Below are 18,909 nucleotides of genomic sequence, written 5' to 3'. Positions count from 1 at the left end.
GGCCGTACACTACTAGAATTTTTTTTCAGAATCTTTGTTTTAAGAACACTTGACCAATTTTCTAATTGTTAGTGGGGTCAACTCGACATTCATTTTTAATCCTAGTGCTGAGAAAATTAGAAGCAGCGGAATGGAAATTTTTATCAAACTAATGAATAACAGTGGTTTTCCTTCATTATTCACTCCAAGATCGAATGATAAAAGCAAACAAAATTTTGAAGTACTTTCAAAAGACAGAGATGAAATAAGTCGTCCTACATAAAAGTTTTACCTGTTTATCTGCAGTCTTCTCTACATCTTTTCAAAGTCCAGAATTTATAAAGGTTGTTTGAGCGTTTCCGAAAAAAGGGGACGAAGAGCTGAAGTTACACTCTGCAGAGCTCAGTGAGGGGAGCCCTGACAGCTGATTGGAGGGAAGAGACACTCCCCCTTCACACAGCACATAGGAACAGAGCTGAGGCTGTCAATCAGCTGGAGCTCCCTCCCATCACCATTTTGCTTTTGATGTCAGGAAAACTTGTCAGAAGTGATTCATGCAGATAGCAGAGGAATGAAGCAGCAGACAGAAATGACACTTAGTGCTCATAATTGAAACACATATACACTACAGAGGGATATCCTTTGTTCATGTTTCATGTCTGAGATTTACAACTTAAAAAAAAAACATAACAAAGATAAATCAATATATATTTTTTCATTTAAATTTGTTTTTAATGCAGAAGATTGTCACAACCTCTCTTCTGTTCTTCTCTTCATGTAGTGAAGGGATCATCCCAGTTCTGGTATTAAATGCTATAAGACTATTGTATTTAAAAAAACTCCTGTTGAACACTTTATACTACTTTCTACTACTACTAAATAAAACTTTAGTTTTATTATGGGAATCCTGAATCAAAAGTGAAACTTTATTTTTTTTTTTTATTCCTCTGTGGACACACACTTACTTGCGGCCTTGTGCTGTCTGTTCTCCTCTTCTCTCAGCTTGTTCTGCATCAGCCTCAGTGTGTTCTCTGCCTCCTACAAGACACAGCAGGTATCACTATCAGACATCTAACAGGAATAATGTATTATTACTATACATTATGGTAGATGTGCCAAGATGTTCCACACTGTACTGATTAGAAAAAACTCTAGCCCCCACCATATCAATAATACAGAATGTCTTACTACATCAATAACGGCTTTGAACTGTGAAGGAAAACTGACATTCCCTGATCTCTGTGTGCACTTCAATGCTTGAAAAACTAACAGAGAGCTCCATTCAAAAGTGAAAAAAGTTTTGCAGGTGAAGAATGAAGATTATGAGCTAAACCCTTATGCCGCGTACACACGGTCAGACTTTTCAGCTACAAAAGTCCGACGGACGCTGACGGACCAAGTCCAGTGGACAATCCGATCGTGTGTGGGCTTCCCCGGACTTTCAGCTGACTTTTCCAGCCGCAAATCTGATAAACTTTAGATGTGGAACATGCTTCAAATCTTTAAATCGTAACTCCGCCGGACCCAGAAATTCGCTCGTCTGTATGCTAGTCGGACGGACAAAAACCCACACTAGGGCAGCTATTGGCTACTGGCTACTGGCTACTGGCTATCAACTTCCTTATTTTAGTACGGTGTACGTCATCACGTATGAATCCGTCGGACTTTGGTGTGATCGTGTGTAGGCAGTCCGGTCGTTAGAAAGTCTGTTGAAAGTCCGCCAAAAGTCCGTCGAAAGTCTGTCGGACGGGCTGTCGGACTTTTGTAGCTGAAAAGTCTGACCGTGCGTACTATAATCGAATATAGAGTTTCTCAACCAGGGTTCCTCCAGAGGTTGCTAGGGGTTCCTTGAGCAATGAGCAATTTCTGCCTCTCAGATAAGTTCCTACTGATACCCTTGATCTTTTTATCTATCTGTAAGTCGGTAATTCTTCTTAATGACTACAAGTGTAAGGCGTATTCACAATAATATATCAGGAGCTGTAGATACAGTAATTTTAGGAGGTGTTCCCTGAGACTGTAAAGGTATTTCAAGGGTTCCCCTGAGCAGAGGCGTATCTAGTGAAAATGGCGCCTATGGCAAGCACTGAAACTGCGCCCCTGTCAAAAGATAAATGCGGCCTTACCAGCACCCATAAATGCGGCCTTACCAGCACCCATAAATGCAGTAATGTCAGCACCCATAAATGCAGTAATGTCAGCACCCATAAATGCGGTAGCATCAGCACCCATAAATGAGGTAACATCAGCACCCATAAATGAGGTAACATCAGCACCCATAAATGAGGTAACATCAGCACCCATAAATGCGGTAACATCACCACCCATAAATGAGGTAACATCAGCACCCATAAATGTAGTAACATCAGCACCCATAAATGCAGTAACATCAGCACCCATAAATGAGGTAACATCAGCGCCCATAAATGAGGTAACATCAGCGCCCATAAATGAGGTAACATCAGCGCCCATAAATGAGGTAACATTAGCACCCATAAATGTAGTAACATCAGCACCCATAAATGCGGTAACATCAGCACCCATAAATGTGGTAACATCAGCACCCATAAATGTGGTAACATCAGCACCCATAAATGTAGTAACATCAGCACCCATAAATGCGGTAACATCAGCACCCATAAATGTGGTAATATCAGCACCCATAAATGTGGTAACATCAGCACCCATAAATGTAGTAACATCAGCACCCATAAATGCGGTAACATCAGCACCCATAAATGCGGTAATATCAGCACCCATAAATGTGGTAACATCAGCACCCATAAATGCGGTAACATCAGCACCCATAAATGCGGTAACATCAGCACCCATAAATGTAGTAACATCAGCACCCATAAATGTGGTAACATCAGCACCCATAAATGTGGTAACATCAGCACCCATAAATGTGGTAACATCAGCACCCATAAATGTGGTAACATCAGCACCCATAAATGAGGTAACATCAGCGCCCATAAATGAGGTAACATCAGCGCCCATAAATGCGGTAACATCAGCACCCATAAATGCGGTAACATCAGCACCCATAAATGAGGTAACATCAGCACCCATAAATGTAGTAACATCAGCACCCATAAATACGGTAACATCAGCACCCATAAATGTAGTAACATCAGCACCCATAAATTCGGCCTTACCAGCACCCATAAATGCGGTAACATCAGCACCCATAAATGTAGTAATATCAGCACCCATAAATGTAGTAATATCAGCGCCCATAAATGTAGTAACATCAGCGCCCATAAATGTAGTAACATCAGCACCCATAAATTCAGCCTTACCAGCACCCATAAATGCGGTAGCATCAGCACCCATAAATGTGGCCTTACTGGGGGGGACCCCTTGGTATACACAAATTGGCAGCTCATTATACACTATATCTGTATACATGTACATGCAATAATGCAGTCTGAGACTCTCAGTGACAGTGAAAACTGTCCGTGCTGCTGCCAGTGCGAGGAACTAACAAATTTAAATGCAGCCCGCCTCGGTGAGTCCAAGCAGGCTCCACCTGACCTGTCACCAAGCCCGAATCGCCGCCAGTGACTCAACTGATGCCTGTCATAGTTTAGGACAGACCAGGTCAGGTGGGAGAGCGGTCTGAGTCTCCATGATGCGGGAGTGGGGGGGTGGCGGAGGAATCGTGCAGTGTATGGGCACTTAGCAGGAGGGAGAGATAGCGGCCCCCAATGGGGGCGGATCATGTGGCATACGGGCACAGCACTGGACATAAAGGCAAAGCGGAACATCAGAGATGGTGACGACGTGACTGTGCACGGTGGTACACAGACAGGTCACACTCTGTGATGATCAGGGACACGCAGTGGCGCAGGGGATGTTTCCTTTCCCTTCCTTCATATTGGATACAGTCCTCTGCCACTGCTGCGCCAGCGCCTCTGACACTGTACAGAGGGAGAGAGGAAGTAGGATCACCAGCGGCCCCGTCTACTTGGCACACACGCACAATCGCACATGATGATGACTTTAAGGCTACTTTCACACTGGGGCACTTTGCAGGCGCTATAGAGCTAAAAATAGCGCCTGCAAAGCACCCTGAAAGAGCCGCTCCTCTCACTCCAGTGTGAAAGCCCCGAGGACCTTCACACTGGAGCGGTGCGCTGGCAGGATGGTCAAAAAAGTCCTGCTAGCCGCATCTTTGAGGCACTGTAGGAGCGCTGTATACACCGCTCCTGAAGCGCACCTGCCCATTGAAATCAATGGGCAGCACCGCCGGCAATGCGCCGCTGCAGCGGCGCTTTGCGGACAGTTTTAACCCTTTTTCGGCTGCTAGCGAGGGTTAAAAGCGTCCCGCTAGCGGCCAAATAGCACCGCAAAAATGAAGGTACAGCGCCTCTAAAATTAGCGCCATTTTACCACCGGCGGTGCACTGACCCAGTGTGAAAGTAGCCTAAGTCATCATGTGCCAGGCCCACTCCCAAGCAGAAGCCAGCAGCCAATCAAATATAGTGCTCAATATGGATTAAATATATAATTATAATTATACATAGCCATAGATATCATAAATAAAGTGTTATAAAGTGATTTGTGCAACAGCAGGTACTACTTGCACAAATCACTTTATTTATGATATCTATGGCTATGCATTATTATAATTTATTTAATCCATATTGAGCACTATATTTGAATGGCTGCTTGGCAGTTGGCACTGGCACACATGCACATGATGATGATGATAAGATCGTTGTGTAGTACCTACTGCCTGGGGGTTCCCCTTCATCCAATTTTCCAAGTCGCCTCTCTTCTCCAGCCAGTTTTCCTCCTCACCGACCTCACGTCACAGACCCGGTGTCCTGTCGAGAAATGCCACCGGCTCAAGCTCGGGGAGAAGATGATGCTGTGCAGAGGTGGGTAGGCGGAGCTTTAGGCTCCGCCTCTGACAGTTACGAAGGGTAGACCAGCTCTGGACAGTCACATTAATGGGCAAGCATGGGGGTGTCTGTCGCTCCCCTCCCCACTGCCAGGCCAAGTAGCTACTTGCAAATGAGGTGCCGTGCCGCTGCCGGGGGCTATATTAGTGCGGGAGGCGGCCGCAAGAGGACGAGTGTGATTTTTTTTTTTCGTGCAGGGAGCGGCTTTTTTGCCGCCCCCCCCCCACCCAAGGCGCCCATGGCACTTGCCATGCCTGCCATACCTTGGATACGCCACTGCCCCTGAGTTAAAAAGGTTGAGAAAGGCTGATCCAGTGAATTCTCAATAGGAATGTAAAGAGAATTCACTTTGGCTGTGACAACAGTAGCTCAGCTAAAAAGCCAGACAACAGCTATTGGAGAGATGCAGAGGGTTAGGAGAAGGGTCTGAAGAACAGAAAACACTGTTTAGCTGATCGAACCTTGCCTTGTACAACCCAAACTAAAAAAAAAAAATTGTGTGGGTTTCTGCTTTTAAGGGAACCCCTACCTTGACTGAAGGGCTGGAAAAAAACAACATGTAGAGACTATTAACCACCTCAATACTGGGCACTTTCACCACCTTCCTTCCCAGACCAAGTTTCAGCTTTCTGTGCTCTTGCACTTTGAATGACAATTACTCAGTCATGCTACACTGTACCCAAAGGACATTTTTATCATTTTGTTCACAAAAACAGAGCTTTCTTTGGGAGGTATTTATTCACCACTTTTTATATTTTGCGATATAAGCAAAAAAGACAATATTTTCTACTTTATTTTAAAAGGAATCCGATAAAATCAAATTTCTTCATAGAATGTATTCTACCACGTCTTTTGTAAAAAAAAAATGCTGATAGGTGTATAATAATTGGTTTTGTGAAAGTTATAGTGTCTACAAGCTATGCTACATATCACTATAAATTGATCAATCCTGATGTACTAAATTCTTGAGGCCCTAAAATATCAGAACAGTATGAATACCCCCTAAATTACCCCTTTTTGTAAAGATGACAGTCCAAGGTATTTAGTAAGAAGCATAGTGATTTTCTTGAAGCTGCAATTTTTGGCCCACAATAGTTTGGAAAATTAAGATTTTTTTTTCCCCTCCACAAAATTGTCATATTAACAAGTTATTTCTCACACATGGCATAAATAAACTTGCAAATACACCCAAAAATATATTCTGCTGCTCCTCCTGAGTATGGCGATACCACATTTGTGAGACTTTTCCACAGCCTGCCCACATACAGAGGCCCAACATGCAGGGAGCACCGCTAGGTGTTCTAGGAGCATAAAGAACACATTTAGTTTCCTGACTACCTATCACATTTTTAAAGGACATGGAGCACCAGTACAGTGGAATTACCCACAAAACGACCCCATTTTAGAAAGCAAACACCTCAATGTATATTCTATGAGGTATAATGAGTCTTTTGACCGTGTCATTTGATCCACAAGTTTTTGGAAAATGTGGAAAGAAAATGAAAACTTTTGTTTACACAAAGTTGTCAATTTATAAGATATTTCTAACACATAGCATGTACATAGCAAAAATTACACCCCAAAATACATTCCTCCTGAGTATGGTGATACCACATGTGTGAGACTTTTCCAAAGCCTGGCCACATACAGAGGCCCAACATACAGGGAGCACCATCAGGCATTCTAAAGGCATAAACTACATATTTAATTTACTGACGACCTATCACATTTTTGAAGGCCCTGGAGCACCAAGACAATAGAATTACCCACAAAACTACCCCATTTGGGAAAGAAAACACCCAAATGTATATTCTATTAGGCATAATGAGTCTTTTGAACATGTAATTTTTTCTACAAGTTTATGGAAAATGTGGAAAGAAAATCAAAATAAGATATTTCTAAAACATAGCATGTACATAGCAAAAAATACACCACAAAATACATTTTGCTACTCCTGAGTATGGCGATACCACATGTGAGACTTTTCCACAGACTGGCCACATACAGAGGCCCAACATCCAAGTATTACTGTCAGGCGTTCTAAAGGCATAAATTACACATTTCATTTCCTGACTACCTATCACATTTTTGAAGGCACTTGAGCCTCTTTGTTAGGATTCTGTCCTCCTCGGTTTCCATTTCAGAGCCACTGCATTCTACTGGCTCATACTCGTTATCCAAGTCTGACAGAGAGATCTCCCCGCTACTCTTGTCTGACATACTCTGGAGCATATGGAAAGCCTCCTTGCTGCTGAATCATTTTTTAGCCATGTTGACAGATTACTGATGATCACGGACAGATGTGACAGATGATCAGACAGACGTGCACCAGATGTGCAAAGATGATCACGGACAGATGTGGCAGATGACCATGGACAGATGTGACAGATGACCATGGACAGATGATCACGGGCAGAGGTTCACTGGGACAGATGTGGCAGAGGTTCACTGGGACAGATGTGGCAGATGTTCACTGGGACAGATGTGGCAGATGATCACGGACAGCTGTTAGCAGATGATCACACGGACAGATGTGGCAGATGATCACACACAGATGTGGCAGATGATTACGGACAGATGTGCGAAGATGATCACGAACAGATGTGCGCAGATGATTACAGACAGATGTGGCAGATGATTACAGATGTGGCAGATGATCACAGACAGATGTGACAGATGATCACAGATATGGCAGATGATCACAGACAGATGTTCGCTAGATGTGCGCAGATGATCACGGGCAGATGAGCACAGATGATTACATGGACAGATGTCTCAGATGATCACGGACAGATGTGACAAATGATCACGGACAGATGTACGCAGATGATCACGAACAGATGTGCGCATATGGTCACAGATAGATGTGGAAGATGATCACGGACAGATGTGGCAGATGATCACAGACAGATGTGGCAGATGATCACAGACAGATGTGGCAGATGATCACAGACAGATGTGGCAGATGATCACAGACAGATGTGGCAGATGATCACAGACAGATGTTCGCTAGATGTGCGCAGATGATCACGGACAGATGAGCACAGATGATTACATGGACACGTGACAGATGATCCTGGACAGATGTGCACAGATGATCACGAACAGATGTGCGGAGATGGTCACAGATGTGGCAGATGATCACAGACAGATGTGGCAGATGATCACAGACAGATGTTCGCTAGATGTGCACAGATGATCACAGAGAGATGAGTGCAGATGATTACACAGACAGATGTGATGGATGATCATGGACAGATGTGCGCAGATGATCACAGATGTGCGCAGATAGTCATAGACAGATGTGGCAGATGATCACAGACAGATGTGGCAGATGTTCTCGCAGTGTCACGTATCTGGTGGAAAACGTGCTGTAGAGAGGGCTTCTCTTGCACGTCCTGTCCCACACCCCTGATAGAGATGACAGGGAGTGAAGGAAACAGAGTGGCACGAGGACCGGTTTAGCAGGTGACACCAGCTGAGGCTTGACAGAAACCGGATGGCCATAGATCACCGGACAGGTACTGGAAACTGGAACACTGTGCCGCTGGAACAGCAGGTAGAAGCTTTGCCAGAACATAAGCCAGGGGGTCAACAGTCGGGCAGAGCAGGTACTGGAAGGTGAGACTGAAGCGGAGACAGGATACGGGCTGGGTTTGGTACACAATCGGGCAGTGAGATACAGGAGCATGAGACAGGAGCAGAGTCAAACACAAGCCAAGGACACAGGTAGGCAGGTGGAAGTCCAAAGGAAGGTACAGGTGAAGCCAGGTCAAACATATAAATGGAACAGATCAAGGTACAGATTAACAGGAACAAGCTGTAAGACCACTCAGCAACGTGCATGTGCCATTGCTCGGTTTAAATAGGCTGTCTGGCATGAGTGCTTGGACGTGTCTGTGCGTGTACCTGCTCGTGCACATGCTTCTCCTTGTGCACACACTGTGTGCCTGCGCCTGCGAGCCAATGCGCGTTTGTCAACCGGACTTCTCTTACATTGCCCCCCCCCCAATGGGCAACCTCCGGATGCCCATTTGTAACATTTTTTCGGAGTGAGCCTGGAAGAATGCCCGTATCAATCTTTTGGCATGGAGATTGGATTCTGATTCTCAGGAGTTATCTTCTGGTCTGTAGCATTCCCATTTAATTAAGTACTGGATGGTGACACTTCTTTTCCTACAATCCACAATTGTCTCGACCTTATATTCCTCATTACTGTCAATTATTGTAGGTGCTGGTGGACCTGACTCACGACAAGGGAATGGGTCTAGCTTTGTGGGTTTTAGCAAGGACATGTGAAAGACAGGGTGCATCTTGTAAGTCTCTAGGAGTAAAAGTTATTAAGCTGTTGGATTAATTTGCTCTTAACAGGAAATGGACTGATATATCTAGGTCCGAGCTTCTTGGATGGACATGACAATTTTAAGTTGGCAACGGATAACCAAACCTTGTCTCCTACCGAGGTTTCCCTGAAAATAAGACCGGGTCTTATATTAATTTTGGCTACACATAACACACTAGGGCTTATTTTCAGGGGATGTCTTATTTATGGTATGCACAAAAAAAGTTCCTCCCCCCATCAGCTCAGAAGTCAGCATTGTAAAATTCAGTAATCCTAAAAATAAACCTTAAAGACCTCGTAAAATCATGTAATCTTTTCTGTAAAAATATTATATAATGTGCAGTGTGTCTCCTTGTGTAATTTTATTATGAAAAATACCTTATTTACAACGCTGCTGGGCGCTCACATGACTCGCCAGAGCTCTTCTTCCCCGCTCTGAATACTGCAGAGGGAGAGACCGCGATCCCCACTGACGTCAGCCCACTCTGAGCGCTGCAGAGGGAGAAGCTGCTGACATCAGCCGGGAGGAGAAGACAAGAGCTCCAGCGGGTCATGTGAGCGCCCCACGGCGCTGTAAAAAAGGTATTTTCCACAATAAAATTACACAAGGAGACACATTGCACATTATATAATCTTTTTTACAGAATGGATTATATGATTTTACCAGGACTTTAACTAGGGCTTATTTTCAGGGTAGGGCTTATATTGCATCCATCCCAGAAACTCACGCTAGGTCTTATTTTTGGGGTAGGGCTCATTTTTTGGGGAAACAGGGTATTTGAAGCTTCAGGTCTCCTCTTCTTTTTCTGTGAAATCATTTTTTATTGAGATTTGGAAATGGCATCTTGCAATACTTTGTTATTTGACTGAAGAGCACTTTATCCTTTCTTGGACTGCGGGGACCGAGGAATCAGGCAAGATGTCAGGTAGGAAGACTGGGAAGTAACCATAATTTGCAGAAAATGGGGCTTGTCCTGTAGCCGAGCGAACCGCATCATTGTATGCGAATTCTGCCAGGGTTAAAAGTGATGCCCAGTCATCTTGGGCAAAGGATGAGAAGCATTGAAGGTACTGTTCCAGAGCCTGATTTGTTTGTTCTGTTTGGCCATTTGTCTGTGGGTGATAGGCTGACGAGAAACAAGTTTCGATCTTTAGTATCCTGCAAAGATCTTTCCAGAACGTAAACGTGAATTGTACTCCTTGATTGGAAAATGATGCTGCTGGGTACCCCATGGAGCCTAACCACTTCCTTGATGAAGTTATGAGCGGTCTCCGTTGCTGAGGGGGTTCCCAACATAGGAATGAAATGGGCCTTCTTCGTTAATCTGTCAATGATCACGACGATGGTAGTGAACCTTTCGGATGGGGAAGCTCAACAATAAAATTCATATTGATCATTTCCCAGGGTCTCTTGGGAATAGGTAAAGGTCTTAACAGACCCCAAGATTTGGTCTTGTCATTTTTGTTTTCGATGCAGACTCCACAGATACCAACATAATACTTGCAATCAGACCTTAAACCTGGCCACCAAAAGGAAGGTTGCACTAGTTCTATTGTATTGATTACCCCAAAATGTCCCGCCAAGGTATGATCATGACACAGGCTAAGAATCTTGGGACACAGACTTGGGGGTACAAACACCTTTTGGTTGTGCAGAAATAACCCTTCTTGTTCCTCAAGGCAAACACCTGGTGGCAGAACATCCCTTGTGGATGCCTGTTTAAGCTGGGTAATCAGGTATACTTGTAGTAGCAGAGAACTTTGGGCCGGCAGGATTGTGTCTGCTTGGTGGTGTTTTTCTCCTTATTCTGGGTACATGCGGGATAGAGCATCAGGCTTGACATTCTTGGAACACGGTCTGTAGGTGATATGGAAGGAGAAGCGGGAGAAGAATAGTGCCCACCTGGCTTGACGAGGACGTTTGGCTGTCCTGAGATACTCAAGATTTTTGTGATCGGTAAAGATCAAAATGGGGTGAGCTGCTCCTTCCAGCAAGTAACGCCATTCTTCCAGGGCGGTCTTTATGGCCAGTAACTCCTGGTCTCCCACATCATAATTCCTCTCTGCGGGGCTGAGTTTCCTAGAAAAGAAGACAATGGGATGTAAAAGAGACTTCGTTCCCTGGCGCTGTGACAGGATGGAACCCACCGCATTCTCCGACGCATCCACCTCGAGGACAGAAGCGTTGCCAGAACATAAGCCATGGGGTCATCAACAGCCGGGCAGAGCAGGTACAGGAACGTGAGACTGAAGCAGAGACAGAATACAGGCCAGGTTCAGTACACAATCGGGCAGCAAGGTACAGGAACATGAGACAGGAGCAAAGTCAAACACAAGCCAAGGCCACACGTAGGCAGGCAGAAGTCCAAAGGAAGGTACAGGTAAAGCCGGGTCAAACACAGGTAATTGGAACAGATCAAGGCACAGGTTAATAGGAACAAGCTGAAAGACCACTCAGCAATGTGTATGTGCCATTGCTCTGTTTAACCACTTGCCGACCGGGCCATAGCCGAAAGATGGCTACAGCACGGTCGGCTAGTTCTGGGTGGACGTCCGTGGGACGTCATTCCAGAATGTTGCTCCCGTGCGCCCCCTGGGGCACGCACCCGGGAACATCCTTTACCGCCGGGTCCGTTTCACGGTAAATAGCCACTGATCGCTACCGTTTACCACGTGATCGTTCCATCAAATGACGGAGCGATCACATGTAAACAAACCGGCGTCACGCTGTGGGCTGGATGTTTAGTGCCCACAGCGCTGCTCAATGTAAATAATCTGCAAAACTGCAATACGCTGCAATACTCTGCAACGCTGTGCAATACTCTGCAACACTGTGCAACACTGTGCAACACTGTGCAATACTCTGCAACACTGTGCAACACTCTGCAACACTCTGCAACACTGTGCAACACTCTGCAACACTGTGCAATACTCTGCAACACTGTGCAATACTCTGCAACACTGCAAAACTCTGCCAATACTCGTCAATACTCGCCCAATACTCTGCCAATATTAGCCAATACTATGTCAATACTCGCCAATACTCGCCAATAAATTTTAACAAAAAAAAAAGATTTTTTTTTTTTTTTTTTATCGAATTTTCAGTCTTTTTTGATTTATAGCGCAAAAAATAAAAAACCCAGCGGTGATTAAATACCACCAAAAGAAAGCTCTATTTGTGTGAAAAAAAGGACAAAAATTTCATACATACGTACAATGTTGCATGACTGAGTAATTGTCATTTAAAGTGTGAGAGCACTGAAAGCTGAAAATTGGTCTGGTTAGGAAGGGGGTTTAAGTGCCCAGTTGTCACGTGGTTAAATAGGCTGTCTGGCGCCAGTGCATGCACGTGTGTGCGCGTGCGCACCTGCTCATGTTCGCGCGTGCTCATGCATGCGCCAATACATGCTTCTCCTTGTGCACCCACTGGTGTGCCTGCACCCCAATGCGCGTTTGTCAACCGGACTTCTCTTACATTGCCTCCAATGGGCAACTTCCGGATGCCCATTTGTAACATTTTATCAGGGTGAGCCTGGAAGAACGCCCGTATCAATCTTTTGGCCTAGAGATTGGATTCTGGTTCCCAGGAGTTATCTTCTGGTCCGTAGCCTTTCCTTTTAATTAAGTACTGGATGGTGTCCCTTCAATACATGCTTCTCGTTGTGCACACACTGGTGTGCCCGCGCCCACATGCCAATGCACGTTTGTCAACCGGACTTCTCTTACACACGGACAGATGTGGCAGATGTCCTCACGGACAGATGTGCACCAGATGTGTGCATATGATCACGGACAGATGTGCGCAGATGATCAGGGATAAACGTGGCAGATGATCACATACAGATATGCACCAGATGTTCACTGGGACAGATGTTCACTGTAACAGATAATTTTACAGGGACAGATGTGGGACAGGTGTTTTTTATTGTGTGAGGACACTGACAGGACACTGTTTTGGGAACACTAGCTGGGTGATCAGTGTGTAAAAAGCTGTAAAAAACAGCTCATACACACTGATCCCTGGCTCACAGCACAGATCCGCTCTCCTTCTCCTCACTGACAGGCTCTGTGTGAGGAGAATGAGAGCCGATCGCCTGGCAATGGCTCTCTATTTACATTACATGATGACTGTAATAGGGCACAGCCATCATGTGATCAGGAGGCCAATCACAGAGCCCGCCTGCCGATGTGGGGAACAGGAGCGCATCGGGATTGTGTGGCCGCGTGGTTCTCGTGCCCGCGCTTCTTTTGAGGGACATTCAGGAACGTCCACTCAGAAAGACAAAACGCCCACGAGGCCGTTTATATGCAGTGGCTGGCTGTGAAGAAGTTAAGAATACTTTCTGTATGTTTACTGCAATTACAGTGTGTATAGAAAAGAATCAACCATAATAATCACATTTTGTTGTTTAGCAGCCTGAAATGAAGACAGACACAGTTGTTGTTTTATCCAGCTGTATTTACAACTTATAACATCCAAGTGAAAGATATAACACCAACATGTCAGAGAAATATTTTAAAATTGTCAGTATTTTGCTGAACCACCTTTTTCTTTAAAATACAGCCATTAGTCTGTTGGGATATGTCTCTACTAAACTTTGCACATCTAGACTTTGCAATATTTGCCCACTTTTCTTTGCAGAACTGCTCAAGTTCAATTAAATTTGAACTTCGACCGCTGTATGGTCATTTTGTGCTGTGTGCTTTGGGTCATTGTCATGTTGGTAAACCTTCTTTCCAATCGACAACTTTCTGGCAGAGGGCAGCAGATTTTCCTCAAGAATTTGACAGTATTTTGTCCCATCCATTTTTCTTCTATTCTGACAAGTGCTCCAGTCCCTGCTGCAGAGAAACACCCCCATAACAGGATATTACCACCTCCATGCTTTACTGCAGGAATGGTGGTATTTGGGTGGTGAGCGGTATTCAATTTCCGCCAGACATATCGTTTGGCATTGAGGCCAAATAATTCAAATTTAGTCTCATCTGACCATAACATCTTTTTCAGTGTGGCCTCAGAATCTTCAAGGTGCGTTTTGGCAAAGCTCAGTTGTGACTGCATGTGGCCTTTCTTGAGGAGTGACTTTTTTCTTACAAACCCTCCATACAAGCCACATTTGTGGAGAATTTGTGATATTGTTGTCACATGCACACAGTGATCACTCTATGTCATAAATTCCTGCAACTACTTCAGTGTTGCTGTAGGCCTCTTGGTAGCCTCTCTGACCAGTTTCCTCCTGGCTCTTTTATCCAATTTGGAGCAATGTCTTTATCCAGGGAGGGTCTGTGTTTAACCAAATACCTTCCACCTCTCAATAATAGACTTTAATGTGCTTCTAGGCATTGATAAAGCCTTTAAAAAAAAAAAATGTATCCATCTCCTGACTTGTGCCTGTCCACAGCTTTATCCCGGTGACAGTTTCTTGTCACCCATAGTTGATTGTTTGCTTCATTTGCACTACCAGGGACTGAAATGCTCCAGGAAAGCTCTTTAAATGCTGAGCTAATCAAAATGACCACAGCTGATCACATTTGAAAGTCAAATGGCTTTGTTTGTCATCAAGAAGGTGATTATCTACACCTGATTAAGTTTAGGAGGGGGGTGATCCTTTTTCAGTGATTGTGTTTTTGATTTTTTTTTTCTTCTGACATGTTGGTGTTACACTGAGTAAATACAGCTGGATAAAACAAAAACTGTAACTGTCTTCATTTCAAGCTGCAAAGCAATAAAATAAAGAAAATGTAAAGGGGGGGGGGGGGGGTTCTTTTCTATACCCACTGTATTATGCCCTTTAAAACAGTCCATGATGTCTCTTAAAGCCTGACTCAGAAAAATCTTAAAATTCCTCCTTGCAGTTAGGTTACCTGTTTATTTAGGTCTAGGGGAGAGTAAAAACATTTTTTATACCACATCTTCTGCTCCCCCTGGCAGACCCCCATGCCCTGGCTATGGACACTACATTGGTCTTAATGAGGTCTGGACCTTAGCCTATCGGAGCATGGGGGACAAGACGCTGCGTAGACTGATCTAGCAGATAGGAGGAGCGGGTAAGTGAATCTTCTTTTTTATGCCCCCTAGACCTAAACGTGTAATCAACCCTTGCAATTGTGGTGCAGCCCAACTGCAAGTAGGAAATTTCAAGTTTCCTGAACTTGAAATTGTAAGTATGTACTATGGGAAAATTCAACTAAATGACATATACAGTATGCTCCAGACTGTTAATAGCATTGACACCCAGTAAATTTTAAAGTACAACTGTACCATTATTTTTTTTTTACTTACTTGACCACCTGCCCCACCCTCCACCAGGTGTGGCCAACCCAGTCTTATATTTACCTTTAGTCCCGATTCAGCACTCTTCACTGTGCAGGTCCGCTCCATCTCATTGTCTTTCCTCTGAAAATGGCAGCTTTGTAATGCACATGTAGGTCATGGACATATTCATTCCTTTAGGGAAGCGGTATTCATGGAGACCTCAAATGGTTGCTTGAAGTACAGTATTCCCATGGCAATGAATAGGCCAGCTCCGCACATGTGCAATACAAAATGGTCATTTTCAGTGTAAAATATGTGAAGCTCAAGGAACTACGGAGAATAATAAAATTAAACGCATAACTAAGGGCAAAACTTTTTGTTCTTTTAGGTAAAGTGAAGAGGAAATTGATCACTTGACAGGTTTTTAATGCTGTCTGTGTCCCCTTTAGAAAGATTCACCCTCACTATTTGCCATTATCACCAAGAGTGGATGTAAAAGAAAACCCTACATTTTGGGTTGTCACCAGAACAAGAAAAGAAGAGAAATCTTCCACTAAATCTGGTGACAACCAAGGATTTCCTCACACTTCCTGTTTTGGCTATGAGGCAGGAAGTGAAGGGAAATCTCTGTAAAAAAGTCTGGGGAGCTATAACCTTCCCTTAATCTTTTAAAAATGTAAACATATGGTTCATTCATTCTACTTTAAAGGATCCTATGGATCACAGGAGTACAGTTCGTTCTGCACTCCTGTGACCCGTTTTCAGCAGACAGCAGTCTGAAGCCCGCTGTTGGCTGACGTCACAGATTCGGTCCAGGCTCAAGAAAGATCACGACAATAAAGTTGGGATCCACCCACACTGCCTGGACCAGCAACCGGCTCAGCCTCTCACCAAGCCGCTGAGAACCTGAGCTGGCCGCTCCCGACTCCCCACAGCCCAGCACTCCAGTAAGCGAGGGGGGCAGAGCAAAGAGCAGTGACTGACTCAGGGAGCTGAGAGAACCGAGCGATCAGCAGTGTTATATCCCTCGGTTCTCAGCGTTAGAACTGGTGGGGTACAGATGCTCCATCCACCTAGGTAAGTATGACTGTGAAAAAAATCCCATACTTCTCTTTTAAGTTCAGTTATCCTTTAAAATAGAACTAAAAGCAAAACTTTTTTCCCCCCATTTTGAAGTAAGGGAGGATTATAGCCACTGTCATTTTTTTTTTTTTTTTTTTGCCATCTGTGTCCTATACAGGAGATTTCCCTTCACTCCCTGTCCTATGGGCAAAACAGGAAGTGAGAGGAATTCCCTCAAAAGTGAGGGAATTCCAGGGAGTCACCAGAACTAGTGTCCTCATTGGAATAATTCCCCTTCAATACTGCTCCGGTGTTAACCCAGAATTTGGGATTTTCTTTTAATTTTGGTAAAACAGGACAAATAGAGAGGGTGAATTTCCTTAACGTGGGCACATACAGCAATAAAAACTGACAGGGGTTCTAATCCTTCTCAACTCTATTGAAAACAAAACTGCCTTTAGTTATGATATAAGTTGATAAAAATAAATTAAGGTATAACTAAAGAAACAACTTTTTTGAAAATCTGGATAGTGTTATGCCGCGTACACACGGTCGGACTTTTCGTCTACAAAAGTCCGACAGCCTGTCCGACAGACTTCCGACATACCTTCGGCGGACTTGCGGCAGACTTTCTTACGAACGGACTTACACACACACGACCACACAAAAGTACGACAGCCTAGTACGCGGTGACGTACACCAAGTCCGACGAGACTATAAAACGGAAGTTCAATAGCCCGTACGACACCCTTTGGGCTCCTTCTGCTAATCTCGTGTTTATCTCGTGTTAGTAGAAGTTTGGTGAGAGACGATTCGCGCTTGTGAGACTCGTATTTTTCAGTTCGTTTTAACTGTTGTTCAGTCTGTGCTTGTGAGGTTTGTATCTGCTTTTCAGTGCGTTTGGTCAGTTGGCATTGAGAAATCTTTGTTTTATTGGCCGCTCGTTCCTGATTTTCAGGTCGTTCTTCACAGGCCTTGCTGTTCTTCAGTGCGTTCTGTTTAGTGCGTTCTGACCAGCCGACCGTTTTGAAGCCATGTTACCTGTACGTACTCGTCGTCGAGCTCGTGCATTGTATGTGCTTGGTGCTGTAGTTTATTCTTCAGCCCAAGACCAGTCCATGAACAGGGCGAGGAGGAGTTCATGGACCAAGAATTGGTTGCTTCAGCGTGACCAGTTCTGTCACATGCCTTTGCTCCGTGAGATCCGTGAGAATAATCCTGAGGATTTCAGGAACTTTCTCCGGATGACGGACCCCGTTTTTGACCGTTTGTTGGCTTTGCTGACCCCCTATATCAGCAGGCAGGATACCTGCATGAGGCAAGCCATCACTCCGGAGCAGAGGCTGGTCGCTACCTTGCGGTATTTGGCCACAGGGAGAAGCCTGCAGGACCTTAAGTTCTCGACAGGCATCTCCCCCCAGGCTCTGGGGATCATTATCCCAGAGACCTGTTCTGCCATCATACAGGTCCTGCAGAAGGACTATATTAAGGTAAGATATTTTTCTTTTATTAGCATCACATGTTCTTTTATGTAATCTTTGATAATATAATGTATTTCTTGCTTCAAACACTACTTACCATCATTGCAATATAGTGTGAATGTCCCCTTTTTATCCTCACACATGCTGGATTTTTTTCCTGTTATTTTTTGTCATGCATGTATATTTTCCTTCAATAACCTTCCCAGCATGAAGTGATGGGAACATATCCACCTAGTCTACTCATTTGGAATGTATTTTGTTTGAGTGTATTTAGTGTGCTGCTAATGAGCAATTATCTAGATTTCACAACCCCCCCCCCCCCCCCACCTAAACTCACTCCAAATAGTGTGCTGCTAATGAGCAATTATCTAGATTTCACAACCCCCCCCCCCCCCCCACCTAAACTCACTCCAAATAGTGTGCTGCTAATGAGCAATTATCTAGATTTCACAACCCCACCCCCCCCCCCCCACCTAAACTCACTCCAAATAGTTTGCTGCTAATGAGCAATTATCTAGATTTCACAACCCCACCCCCCCCCCCCCACCTAAACTCACTCCAAATAGTTTGCTGCTAATGAGCAATTATCTAGATTTCACAACCCCCCCACCCCCACCCTCGTTAAAATTTGCTGGAATGTTCTGTGGTGTTGATTTGTCTAAAGCAAATATATGTTGCACTTTGCAAAATGCATGTGCACTCTACAAGTGCATTTGTTCCAGTGCTTTAGTAAATGAGCAGAAGCTCTGCTGATTTCCATCATCAAATCATATGCAAGCCTCAAAGTGTTTTCATTAATTGCCCTTGCATGTGATTGTGTACTCCTTGCAACATGAATGCCTTTTTACATTACCTCATTTACTGTAAGCTGGTTAGCAA

The 18,909-nt window shown here is 44.4% G+C and overlaps 1 protein-coding gene across 2 annotated transcripts in view; it reads right to left on the bottom strand.

Moving 5' to 3' along the window:
* CLUAP1 (clusterin associated protein 1) overlaps positions 1-18,909 on the bottom strand; it is a 238,531-nt gene that overhangs the window by 21,754 nt on the left and 197,868 nt on the right. For both annotated transcript variants that reach the window (XM_073636568.1, XM_073636569.1), the window contains exon 9: positions 945-1,017. In XM_073636568.1, the coding sequence (XP_073492669.1) occupies positions 945-1,017 (73 nt within the window). The remainder of the gene's footprint in view (positions 1-944; positions 1,018-18,909) is intronic.

This window comes from Aquarana catesbeiana, linkage group LG06 (assembly GCF_042186555.1).
Source record: "Aquarana catesbeiana isolate 2022-GZ linkage group LG06, ASM4218655v1, whole genome shotgun sequence".
Taxonomy (NCBI): domain Eukaryota; kingdom Metazoa; phylum Chordata; class Amphibia; order Anura; family Ranidae; genus Aquarana; species Aquarana catesbeiana.
This window is presented reverse-complemented; position numbering and strand designations above follow the sequence as displayed.